This window comes from Chelonia mydas, chromosome 7, assembly GCF_015237465.2.
Source record: "Chelonia mydas isolate rCheMyd1 chromosome 7, rCheMyd1.pri.v2, whole genome shotgun sequence".
NCBI classification, from domain to species: domain Eukaryota; kingdom Metazoa; phylum Chordata; order Testudines; family Cheloniidae; genus Chelonia; species Chelonia mydas.
This window is the reverse complement of record NC_057853.1, coordinates 40,233,856-40,247,660: the sequence shown is the minus strand read 5'-3', so window position 1 is coordinate 40,247,660 and position 13,805 is coordinate 40,233,856. Positions and strand designations below refer to the sequence as shown.

The 13,805-nt window shown below is 39.1% G+C and overlaps 1 protein-coding gene across 3 annotated transcripts in view; it reads left to right on the top strand.

Annotated features, from left to right (window-relative positions):
* The window catches only part of IARS1 (isoleucyl-tRNA synthetase 1), a 180,292-nt gene that overhangs the window by 27,261 nt on the left and 139,226 nt on the right, over positions 1 to 13,805 (top strand). For all 3 annotated transcript variants that reach the window (XM_037903463.2, XM_007055580.4, XM_037903462.2), the window contains 5 exons: positions 2,565 to 2,682; positions 6,238 to 6,385; positions 9,313 to 9,400; positions 10,913 to 10,973; positions 13,619 to 13,714. In XM_037903463.2, the coding sequence (XP_037759391.1) occupies positions 2,565 to 2,682; positions 6,238 to 6,385; positions 9,313 to 9,400; positions 10,913 to 10,973; positions 13,619 to 13,714 (511 nt within the window). The remainder of the gene's footprint in view (positions 1 to 2,564; positions 2,683 to 6,237; positions 6,386 to 9,312; positions 9,401 to 10,912; positions 10,974 to 13,618; positions 13,715 to 13,805) is intronic.

Here is a 13,805-nt window from a genome sequence, read left to right as displayed (position 1 = left end):
GACAAATATATTTTGTCATGGTGGTAACACAAGCAGTTGCATCAAACAACAATCTGTTTTTATGACCCAATAGTGCAGTCTGCTCTGAATACAAATGACTATATCCTTTGACAATTGGAAATTTAAAAACAAACAAATTTTTAGTGTGAGATGTAGTAACCTCTCTTCAGAGATCTCTGAATGGTAATGCATTCTGAAAGCTAAATACTGTCTACCTGGCAGTGGAAAAAATTGAAGCTCCTAAATTGCAGGTGAATAAAATTACCACAAGAGGAGGATGTTCATTTGTATTTGAATTTTATAGCTCCATCTACTGGTCCCCCTTCTCTGATTTTTGTTAAGGTTACACGTACTCTAAGCAGTCATTAAATGTTCATAGATGTGGCACTGAACTGTTTTTCTCTGTGGGTTTGGTACGCTATGTCCCTTTACGAAAAAAAAAAGTAAATTGGAGCTCTTTTGTGTATCTAAAAATATATATAAAATATTTTAATCAACACTTTTCAGAAGGCAAATGCAAGAATATTGAAGAATAAATCCAAAATCAGTGACTTGTCACAACTAAGTCATTTAATATAGCCTAAGTTGATAAAACATTAAATGAAAATTTATACTTTTGCTCAATTGCAACAGAGCTTCCCTAGTTAGGATACTGAAATACCTGTGTTTGAAAGTTCATTTCAATAAAATTTATCTCTACACTTTGGATATATTATTGCTTGAATGGTTGATAGCTTTAAATTAATCCTAGCAATGATGCTCTTTTCATAAACTTAGCAGGTATATCTCCTCTCCTCTCTCAGGAGTAATGATCAAAAAGTAATGCATAGAAAAAACTATAAAGGTAGCCACTGTCAAAGTGGTCAACTATTTGGCTTCCTCACATTCAGAGCACCTTTATTCCAGACCAGAATTATATGTACTTGGGTAGGGGAAAGAATGTGTCCCAGAATGTGCACTTGAATAGTTCTTTGAATTTGGGTGAGGGTGGGGGGAATATATACCTAGGGATCAGATTCTGTGTGGGTAAATAGTACTACTCTTCAGCTCCTTCTAGAAAATGAGCCCTACCAGTTTGAGAAGGCACTCTCAATGGATTGTGCAGAAGTTCATGATAAGATCCTGCAAGGTTTGCTGGACTCCTTGGTTTTGGCTCCCTTTGGTTGTGGCTGGATGCCTCTCTGGGTTTCTGAGACTTGAGTCCTCTTTGGTGGTGCTTGGATGCTGCACTTTGCTCCCTGGAGTGTATTAAAGTGCTCACTAAACTGCTTGGTCTCCTACTGTTGGGTCATGGATGCCACTCTCAGTAGATTGTGCAGATCTTCATAATATGGTCTATAGTTTCTCCTGTCTGCAATGTAATAGTTGACATTTCTGATTATTAGGTTATCATTAGGCTTCAGTGTCAATAGGCCAGTTCATGTCTCTCAGTGCTGGTGATTCAGGCTGCAGACTGATATCACTGTAGCTGTTGGAATTGTTTTTCCCATGTTGAATGGTTATCTTAAACATAAGACCAAGAGATCTTTGTTTAAATGAATGCATAGATTCTGAAGCACAAAATAAGGGTGTACAGAAAAAAGGACCAATTGCCAAAACAGCATGACCCAGCGCAATTTGGTCTCATAAACATACTATTTAACGAGACTGCTCTGTGTTTGCTTGCATGTTTGCAAGATGTTCATCTGGAAGGAAACACTGAAAATGTTAACAGTGCTTTGAAAACATAGCTTGGGTGATTCAAGAGTTTTTAAAGTCAGTAGCAATTGCTGAATAGTCTGATCATCCAACTACAAAATAACTAGACTCCCCAGGACCACAGGGCCAGATTCCGGTGTGATAATTTTGAGCCCTTGGAGAACTGTGTCACTGAACATGCAAGCCTCTTGAATGAGACTTTACAAATAAAGGTGTACAATGTAGACGGTGAAGATCTTTGCCTACTTTTTGAAGAGACATCATTCACCTGGGTTGCAAAAAATCCACTATTTTCTCCCCTCCCAATGATGCACAGTGCCATACATATAGCTGGTGAAGCAAGGGTCTTTTGGGATGGAAAGTGTTATACAACGGTTCATTAATGTAAATCATGGAATCACAAAATTTCTTGTTCTCTAAACAAACATAGTTGCCTAGATGTGGCCTCTTGAGGAAAGCATCTCGTGTTAATCACTGAAATTTAAGTTTTATGGTCCCCAAGCAGGAAGTTGGGGAAAGATTGAACTGTTACAGTGATTTATATCCCATCTGAACATTGCCATGTGTTGTGTGATTTGTGCAAGGAAGGCAGAGCTGGCAGGATGACCTAAAGCTGAATCTAACTGAAAGAATATTCACAACAAAAATGTCATAGTGGCATTAAGTATTTATATTGTTTCAACATACAACTTGCATATGGTATGTGCAGATGCTTTAAGTTCTGGTGTTTCAAGTAGTAAATATTGTCTATAGTTTGAAAATTATATGAACTTTTCAGAATACCTTCTCTACTGGATCATAATCCTACACTACAGCTGCTTTTAGTTTGAATCTTAAGCTATTATATGTTCCTTATTTACTTTTAGGTGGGTTTTCAAACAGCTGTATGACAAAGGACTGGTTTACAGAGGCGTTAAGGTTATGCCTTTCTCGACAGCATGTAATACTCCCCTTTCGAATTTTGAGTCTCACCAGAACTACAAGGTATGTCAGTGTCTATATGTGTGTATAATAATCTGACCCCTGAAACTGCTCTGTCATATTGGAGTGTCTGTCTGTTTTGGATTGGAAAGTTTAAATACTTCATTTGCGTGGAATGTAGGTTTATCGACGTACTCCAAACTGATAGAATAGTGCTAGTAAAGAGCTGGCCTAGTCACGTATATGTCCTGCTGTGATTTTTCTGACAGTTCCTTTGGTCATTATTTGTTTCCCCTTTCACCATTCTCACAGTCTTTGATCCGGGAAATTGCTCCACTTCTACCTCACACATTTCTGAGTACCTCACTGTGTTGGGTTTCTACAGTGAATATTTTACACTGCACCTTTCCTGCTCACCCCAGCAGAGGATGCCCTGCATATTGATTCTTATCTTCTGGGGCGACCTAGCTGGCAGTTCAGCAGACTCACCTGTAACTTACCAAAGTTAGCAGATGAGTTGTGGGAGGAGAATTGAATTCTGTGATCTTATATCCAGTGTTGCAGCTTAAATACCACTTGTTGCTCCTCTGCCTTCTCTTGTGCCATTAGTAAAGCTATTCCTTAGCACTCGTTTCAAGAAACGAAGGAAGGAAATGGAATCATGAACTTCTGCAATGAAGCATGATATTATTAGTATAGTATAAAAACTGATTTTAGTGTGTAACAGAAACCATAAGTGTGCTTAGAGGAAGCCCCCGTGTAGCGAACTTTCACAATTGAAAAATAAATAAATAAAATCCCAGTCATTTTGTGTCCAAGTAAAGAAAAGTATATTGTTAAGGGAACTGAGATAACTCAAATCGAGAAATACTAAGCAATTATTTTATTTGTACATATAACAAGATTCAGCTTTCAAAATGCCAGGATGTTGTTGAGTTGCTTGGCATGCTTAGTACTTCGTGAAACATTCGAACAAGCTGGTTAGAAACATCCCGGTCTTTGTATAACAATTGGTAGGGACTAAATTTTATTTATAGCATGGTCTTCCTTAGGTGTTGCTCATAATCCAAGCATTACATAACTGTTTGAGTCTGACTGTTGCCTGCCCCACCTGCTTATAGAAAGAATTCCTTCTGGAGCAGCCCTTAGCTTTGACGTAAATAGCTGCCCATTCCATTGTGGAATTACCTATTCTGAGCTGTGTTGCTGGAGAGGAGTCAGGGATGCTTTCAGTGCACAAATGGCAATGTGACATAATCTGTTTGAGTGTTCCTGGTTTATGCATATGATGTTAATTTGTTAGATGTTGTAAAAATGCCCAAAGAAAGCTTTTTAATGCAGTTTGGAACTTTTCACTTTGGAAAGCATTGCATGTTTTACTAAATTTAATGATTTCATAGCACACAAACTAAAGAGAGACTGTACAGTATAGTATACCAAAGGATCAGCTTTCTTGCCATGGAAGTGGTATCCCTTTATTGGTGGAATGAAGGAGCCATTATTTAGGAGGGAAAATGAAGAATAAATTGTTCATTTGAAACTCCAGGGGGATTTTAGGCAGGCAGAAGAAAATTGCCCATGTACCTTTTTGTCAGGGACTTTACAGATAACACACCTTCTCTTGCAAACAAAAGAGGTCGTGTCTTCAGGTTTTCATATTTCATTTACCAGGTGGCACCTCTAATGTTACAGTACCATGTTGCAGTGGGGGCCATTGTTTCACCAACACTTCAGAAATAAAAGTGCTGTCTACTACCTGAACAACTTCAGATATCCATCTAGGTTTCACCTGAAGGTTTTCTATTAGAGCAGTGACCTTTCCAACCCTGTTTAGTTTGCTATTTATTTACATCAGAGCATTAATTGAAGACTTGTGCTTACTAAATATTCAATGTATATGTAATATTTTGTTTGCAAAACTGTGCAAGCATTAAGTTTATTCACACAACACCGCTGTGAAGTAGGTAGGAAAGATAAATGGACGCAGTTTGAGATTTATAAAGAGAATCAAACTCCACATTAAGAATCTATCATGGAGCCTGATAATGCTTTTACTTTTAGTTACAAAATAGCAAACTTGTTCTTTAGTTCTATAACAAAAATGTTACCATTCCTGCAGGCTGCCATTCGGTAACGAGCTCTACAGAGCTATGGTAGATCTGTATTGCCACTTAGATTCGAGCCATAAAACTGCTGTTGCTTCAAAAGATTTGGGGTTTGAGTAACACTTGCTCTTCAAATTTGCCTGTTGGAAATAATTCCTTACACAATTATGTAAAATGCGAATCCTGTAAGACTCTGGGCTCTTCATCAGGGCGTAACTTCATTTAAGATCTTCCACAATCCAATAGTACTGATAATACAGAAACTATAACTTGTGCAAGTGCTTCACTCTCTCCAGTGGTGCAAAGAGATTTTAATTCTCACTGGTACACATAGGCAAGTCATGGGAGGGACACAAAGGGGGGCATGAGCTAAAGGGGGGCCGCACGTGACCTCCCCATGTGACCCCTCTCTGCCTTGCTCCCCAGCCCGGGGCCCCCACACTCTCCCCGTCCTCATCCCATCCCATGTTACTTGGGGGTGGGGCTCTGTCCTCCTGCTGCGCTGGATACTGATTTTGGAACTGCATGGCTCTCCCAGGAACCGCAAAGGCCAAAGGAGCAGAACATGGGGCCGCCTGGTGACCCCACACCAGCAGCTCCGGTCTGTACCGCCCACAGCCCTTCCATGCAGCTGCGTCTCCGTTCTGGGGTCTGTACAGCCTCGCTGGAGGGCAGGGCTGGGAGGGGAGCTGAGGGTGGGTATTGATATAGCAGAGGAGCTGCACTGGCTACTGAGAGTGGCAGCCCCACGTTCTGCTGCTGTTCCCGGGAGAGCCCTGCTGTTCTGAAAATGTCTTTCTGGTACGGTGTATCTGACTGTACCTGCTTACTTGCACCACTGACTCTCTCCCAGTGTAACACTGATATTATTAATACAAAAGGATTCCTTTGACATGATTGAAGGCAGGACTCTTGGAGGCTGACTGGTAGAAAACCATCTGTCAGTTTTGCATTATGTTTTAAACATCCATGTACTCATATGTATAAGGACATATAGTTTATGTGCCTTGGTTAACAATAGTTGCCTGCGAAGAGAAAACTTTCTCAAGTGAGAGCTTGTCCTCCCAACTGCTGGTCCCCTGGGACAAACTAGGTGAGTGTTGTACTCCAGGTTTCAGCAGCTGAAAAATGATTAAACTATGAAGGAAACCTTTAACCAGTTCCGATCTTGGATTATCTTTGTATAATCTTAGGTAGGGATTATCAAAGGCATCTGAGGGAGTCAGGCACCCAACTCTCAGCCTTTAGAAATAAACTCTGACTACGTTGAGGCAGTTGTGTCCCTCGTGATTTGGGCAAGTAGCCTACACGGGGGAGGTGGAGAGATGTGCTTAAGTTGGTCCTCATCTGCATTCACTCTTACTGCCTTTCTTTGACAAGCTAGGTTGCAGGGCACTAAAGGAATCAGGTAATTGAGTGACAACAGCTGTCACTGCTTTTCCTTGGAAAGTGTTTTCTCGCCAACTCACAAGAAACCTTTCATATCCCTCTCCCTATCACTGTTTCATTTAAGGATGTTCAAGATCCTTCGGTGATTGTGAGCTTCCCATTGGATGAAGATGAAAATGTCTCTCTTGTTGCTTGGACAACTACCCCCTGGACCCTGCCTAGTAACTTGGCCCTCTGTGTTAACCCAGAATTGCAATATGTGAAAGTAAAAGGCAAGTGCTAACCTGATATGAAATACAATGAAAATGTAGTTCCATTGAACTCATGCATGTGTATGGCAGTCTCTGTGATATACAATTCTGTTTGACTTTCAACATGTAGCATTTCACTGGAATTGACTGTATGCTGTTCTGAAGGATGAGTCCAATTTACTGTGTTGCTAAAATCTCCATTCATCTTGTACTCTTTGATTGTATTGTAGCTATATTACGTGAGTACTAAAGGACTAGCAGTTACATAATAAATGCTCATACTACACTACTACATAGTGAGCAAAAGCAGGTATGCAATATGGGTGTTTAGTTATCTCACCAGTTAATCCCCCATCACTCCCCAAAGAGTCTCTCACCAAGCGATCCTAACTCTTCCCTTGTCAATTTCTCTGCTTTGCCCCACTTCCCAACCACTTCAGACCAAACTGGCTCGTTGCCTTTGGTGAGGAGAATCAGAATGCATTAGGCTAGCTCAAGTCAGTGTGTAAGCTAGCCTGTTCCCTTAAGGGCCCCTGATACATTGGGAAATGCACTGCAGCATGTTCCTATGGTTAAAAATGGAATTCATGTATAACAGGTAGGTAGAATGTATGAAAAAAAATAGATTTGCTTTACTTGCTACTTCTCCCACCATCTTTCAGAGGTTTACAGCTCCAGCTTCTCAGCAGCCAGAGGAATGTTATCTTCATCCTTTGTTCCTTGTATCATTTTCAGAAAGGAATTTTTTTCTTTAGTGTTGTGCAATATCCATACAAGAAATGCAATTCCTCCTAATGATTCCCTGTTCTGATAAGTTTCTTCTAATGTATATTTTAATATTTATTGTAGTTAGACTGTGTAATACACTAAGATCATGTTCGTTGATTTGGGCATAAGCAGTCATTTTTGCATTCAATTTTTCAGATTTTCCAAAACTGCTGACCATTTCTAAATTTGTAGCATACATAACCAAATGCAGTGATTCAGATTACTTCTGGCATTTTTTTAACGCAGATGAAATGGCACAGTTACAGTTTTCACTTTAACATAGACTTTAAAATTTAATTTATGCATGCCTAAGGTAGTGGCACATGTAAAACACTGGGAGACAAATTAACCATTTCCCAAGACAGGCTTTTGGATAAATTCATTTTTGTTCCTTAAGTCTTCATTCCTGACCACTCCTTCAAGTATTAAGACGTACAATCATCTTGAAACCTATGAAGCTCAAAAAGAGTTAACAGTAGTTTCAGGCATAACACCTAACTTCTACCAATTATTTTGCAGTCGCATTTCCCTATTGTCTAAATTTTTTTCTCACTTTTTGCTTACTGACTATACTGGAGGAATAGTGACACTGACTACACATAATATGCTGTCAAATGCACTAAGTATGCTAGAAAAAAGATCCTCCCACTCCCCCCGTAAACATTTTTAAACAGCTGTATGTACAACATTAACTTAACCCAAAGATCACAATGTCCTCACAGGATGTATGGGATTTAACTCATTCTTCAGGAACATCTAGTTCAGGAAATATTGGTTCATCATTATAACTAGAAACCAAGCGAACTTGTCCTCAATTAGAATAGTCTTTCACGGAATATTAAAAACAAACAAACAAACTGTTTGGAACTTAAATTCCTAAAATGAATGAGCACGAGGAAAACATTTGGCTTTCAGATGCCATTTTTTCCTCAGACTGTTCTTACAACATATCTAGCTGAACTTGGCCACAGCCTCTGCCATAATGGCAAAACATTGGTTGATCTTCAAGAGTAGGTGCTTGCTGCTAGTTTCTTCCCAGGACTTCTAGGATTTCCAAAGGCCTCTTCAAATTAATAAATTAACCTAGGTGGAGGCAACATGGCCTCCTGGATATGGCAGGTCCTGGACTGGGAGTCAGACCTGTTTTCTATTCCTGACTCTGCTACTGTTCTTTTGTTTGACTGTGGAAAAATCACCTCTATGTTTGTGTCCCCATCTGTGAAATAGGAATAAAGATACTTATGTTCCTTTATAAAATATTGTGCTATCTGGGGATGAAAAGTGCTATATAAGAGATTAATATTATTTATGGGGAAAAAAAAATCTCATTGTCTCCTGCATGGCAGCGTCATGGCTGATTTTGGTGTTTGGTAATAATTAAACCAGTACAAAGTATTAGACCTCTGCTAATTTGGGGAGAATCAGGAGTTGATTGTCTAACTATACCTTTAAATGTAGCTGGGGTGAGGAAGAATAGTGATCTGCCTTAGTAGTGAAAATATTCCAAGCTGATATAAGGGTATGGGAGTTAGTGGTAGGGAGGAATTACCCTATTCTTGATAAAGGTTCAACTTCGATTATTTAAAGCTTCCTATTTACCTTCCTTTTTTTAAATCCAAGAAAAAAGGAGCTAAGAGTAATTTCATGATGTTATAGTAAATCTCAGAAACACAGCAAAATGGGATAGAGTGTGATTGTTATGTAAAGCACTGATCCACTAATTCTTGCAGCTCTTGTTTAATTTATTATAGTTTAGCTCAGTGTTTTTTCCCTCTGTTTTACCTGCCTGGGCTGCACCTGTCTGGTTGCCTTCCCTTGCCAGAAAGAACAGTGGGCAAACTATCTGTTAAGGCAGCCATGGCATTTCAATGCAAAGGCTGCTAAAAGGCAATTCAGCAGGTCAGGTCCTGAAAGCGTCACCTCTACAATTCAGGGAGTCTGTGTGAATGCTGATGTCAAGAGTGTGTTGTCTAAATTTTAGCTCTTTGCAATGCATTTATATCAAACGGGTATAAATGTATCTTTCGGGAAAAATAGAAAATTTGAGTCTAGTAAGCAGAATTATTCTGGGTAGTTTTAGACCTGATGTCTCTATTGCTCTTGTGTGAAATGGAAGCTTTTGTAATGGTACAAAAGTAGAGTATTCATTTGTTTTTTTTTCTTTTTTTTTTTCCTTTTAGATAGTGCCACAGGGAAGATTTATATTTTGATGGAAGCCAGGCTGGTAGCACTGTACAAATCTGAAAGTGATTATGTGATACTTGACAGGCAAGTACATGAATTATTGCACACTTTTTTAAACTTCCATTTTTTATAAATAAGTAATGAACTATTGCAAGAAGTTAGATAACTGCAGAATCCAAGACTGCTTTCTTAGGAGATAGGTTTCACGCATGAATGTCTTTTTATGTACATCCGGCTACAGCCTGTCAAGGGGTTTGACATCTGTAACTGCAAATTAGGCTTGGATGGAAGTTTTTGGCAGAGTAGAAACTGCATCTGGGTTTACTGTAGCTAAGGAAAAGGTTATAAACACAATATATTTGGAAGCCAGAGTAGGAAAAAAATTTGTCTTCAGCAACCCAGTATCCTTCCCATATGGTAGTCTACCTCTTCTGCTTGTAAAGCTAGTGTCAGCACGCATTTGTAAGGACTTATTTGTTTTATTCCTCCCAATACAGTTTAAAATAGAAAATAAAACTTCATAATTCAAAAAGGTGCTGTAAACAGATTTACCTTTTTTAGCGCTCTTCAGCAGAAAATATAATTTTTATAAAAGGCATACAGTATGACAAAAACATTTATGCTCCCTCTCTTCCCACCCATCCTTACCTTTCCTTTTGCAGTGATATCCTATCCACTCTTGGGTATCTTCCAAGAACTGGAAACTTCCTGCACCTAGATAAAGCCAGTTATTTTATCCCTTTTTACAAAACAATTACATTTTTTATAACATTTACATCTTTTTGAGAATGAAAATACATTTAAAACAGAAGTGGAGCATACATAATTTGTTTTCCTGCAGTTCCCTAGAAAAAGCTTAAGAAAGTTATGCATCTGTCTCTTATATATTGGCTCTTTAGTATTTATGGATATTTTTTAATCGTGGAAGATTTATTAGTTTCCCAGATTTTCCTCCCTGTGTGTTACACTGCTCTTCACCTGTATAGTTCACACCTTCATGTTTTCTGTTCCATGTTCCAGCATGTTAAAATTGTTTTTTTCGTCTCAGAACTAATCATCTCTTTGAAGCTTGGGACATGAATTGTTTCAGTCCTTTTTTAGAGCTCTAAGTTCTCATCCCCTTCTGATGTTTTCAGGAGACTACATGTCTGAGCTTGGAGTTCTAGACTTAGTAATTTGGGGCCAATGTTTACTTAGTTTTATTCATTATTGTAAATACCAGTAGACACTCTGCTTATACTACAGAGCTCCACTATAACCAGTTTATTCTTTTTTATTTCCTGACGGTCCTATCATAACTTCTTATGAAGTGGGTTACTGATTTATGCTTTGCTCCTGCATTAATTTATAAATGTGTACTTTATTGTGGGGATCGTTAACAAATATCTCCGCTTTCATTCAGTATTAAAGTTGACAAATAAAGGTAGAAGTAGGAAGCAAACTATTTGGAAAACAAGTGCTTTTCCTCATATCAGATTTCAGTATGAAAAATATTTAAAAAGAGAAAAATGGTACTTCTAGATTTAGTCTTTATAAGGTAACTAGTGGAATTTACAGTGTGTTAATGTGTGTACATATAAATCTTTTTCTACATAGGTTTCCTGGCATTAATCTTAAAGGCAAGAAATATAAACCACTATTTGAATATTTTATTAAGGTAAGATAATTCAGTCTTGTGTTTAGCCACAGAACTAAATGACAATGTTAAAACCAAGAGACTGCAATTTTAAATAGTTGTACATTTTGATCAATATTTCCCATTGATATGATGGCAAAATGAATATTGTGCTTTAAGAATTTGCTTTCATTTATTTTAAGACCCATACTTTGGCTGGATTTAGTGATAATGCTGGCTATATGTTAAATAAAATCCCAACTGTCAAGATGTTGTGGGGAAAATAGGCAAAATACCAAGCAAGTTAAATCTCAGGCCTGTATTTCCACAAACAAACTCATTGTCCCTTATTACATTAACATGGCTATACTCTCATCTCATGCTTTGCAACAGAGAGCACTGTCACTTTGCCAGAAAGTTGGCTGCTTCTGTTTTTACCTTTCTTTCTTATGTCCTTTATGCTTATACTTCATATAAGTACACAGTACACAACCTGGTGGTGATGAAGGTTGAGAGCAGGGATGACTTAGGTTTTCAGAGGACTCTTTATTGAACAGTCAGTATTCCCCCAGTGTCTATGACCTAGCTCTGCTCAGTTGCAGCCAGCATCCTCATTCTCTGCCTTCTAAAACCATAACTTCCGTATTCAGAAGTGGAATTATGGTGACATTGAACTTGGAGGTTCTTTGTGCTTTTTCATGTGGAGTATTAAGACCCTATATTGCTGTAACTGTTTCATTTTTGCCTTTCCAGTCTTTATGGATGTCTTGTTATGCTGCACTTAAAGCAGGAGTACATATTTTACTGTACTAAGAACATAGTTTAATACACATCATGGGCCTATAGAAATGAGTTATGGAGAATAGAATCGGTGTATAAGCATCTTGATAGAACTTGACTGAATGATGCAAATGTTAAAGTACTGAACTGCTGATACATAATTACTTTACATAAAAGAATAGTTGGTGTATGCAGACAATTCCTGAAGTCAGCAGAGGTAAAAGGAGTTCATCAACTCAATAGAGAGCAGACCTATTTTTGGAAGAAGGTGAGAATCACAGTTGTAGCTATTAACTGGACTGTAGGGTGTAAAGATAGGCTCTACACTAACTTGTTGGAAGGTTGTATGGTAGCCTCTCTGCATCTCAATACAGTAAAAGCTGTGTTATCTGGCCCTGTATCAGCTGGAAAGCTCTATAAACCGGCATTTCTAATCTTCATAGAAAATCCGGTTGGTGCAGGGCCAGCAGACTCCCTACCTGGCTCCACGTGGCTCCCTGGAAGCAGCAACATGTCCCTGCTGCTCCTAGTCGGAGGAACGGCCATGAGGGGTTCAGAGTGTGGGAGGGGGGATCGGGTTGTGGCATGGGAGGGGTTTCAGGCTGCTGCATCCGGGGGGCGCACACCTTGGGTGGCTCCCTGCAAGCAGTGACCTGTCCATGCCTCCGCCTAGGAACAGCAGAGCTAGGTGGGTCTGCGCGCTGCCTCTGCCCACAGGCGCCACCCCGCATCTCCCATTAGCTGCAGTTCCTGGCCAAAGGGAGCTGCGGAGCCAGCGCGTGGGGCGGGAGTAGCGTGCAGAGCTGCCTAGCTGCTCCTCCGCCTAGTAACAGCAGGGACAGGTCACTGCTTGCGGGGAGCTGCCCGAGATGAGCACCCCCTGGATCTGGCACCCCTGCCCCGAACCCCCTCCTGCACCCAAACCCCCTCCCACACCCTGCACTCCCTCCCATGCCCCAACACCCAGCCCTGCACCCAAACTCCTTCCCTCTTAGTTAACCAAAATTTTTCAGTTACTGGCACCCCCCATTTCCCCAACATGCCAGATAAAAAAAGCTTTTGCTGTATTCCTTATTAGTTGATATGTGTACTCCAGCTTTTTTCAGAATTGCTTCCTTACTCTCAAAAATCTCTCTTCAGACCAAGATAAAACTTAATACTGTGACAAATCATTGCTTCAATTGTGATCACAAGGATAGTTCATTTTAAGTTACTTTTAAATTATGTGAGGGATATGAAAATAGCTCATTACTCTTAATTATCGGAATGCTGAACAGATGGCAGATAATTGGTTCCATTATCCTTCACGATTTTCTTCCACTATTAAAGTTAAAACTTAATGTTAAATGTCATCCCAAACTTTTACCTTCATGCTTTCTTTAGTGCTTATCAACCTGTCAGCTGACTTAAAATATTTAGTGGCAACCCCTCCTATTTTTATGGTAATAAGAAACAATGGAGATGCAGAAGCTTCTTTGTTTATAAATAATTATATATATGTGTGTATATATAGGTCTATAAATGGCTGGAGACTTTTTTTGTTATGTATTTTGTTTATAGGATCCTGTTAATTTGTAGTCTCTTAAGCATGAGATTGGATCAGTGCAAGCATATAGATTAGTCAACTTTATGAAGTTGTCAACAGAAGTCTTAGATTTAGTCTTACACTCTTCGTGCTGTGTAAAAAGAATGGATTGGCTTTGCATTTTAGCTGAGATAAGTGATTAGAAATGTCAGATAATTAATTATACCTATGCATAAAGCAAACTAAAATATAGTTCTAGTTATTGTAGCTTTTTGATTTAAAGGTTGACCTGTTAAATGTACATTTTCCAATCCTTTTGAAAAATGCTACTTTCCTGTATGTCTTAAAAGAATATAATACTTCAATATTTTGTGTGTTGCAGTGTAAAAACAATGGTGCTTTTACTGTGGTCACAGACAACTATGTGAAGGAGGAAGAAGGTACAGGAGTTGTACATCAGGCTCCTTACTTTGGTGCTGTAAGTAAAAACTAACTTTTATTATATGTTTGACTTGGAGCACATTCCCATGGCCTCCAAGGGCCCTTACAGATACGCAATACTGACTCTC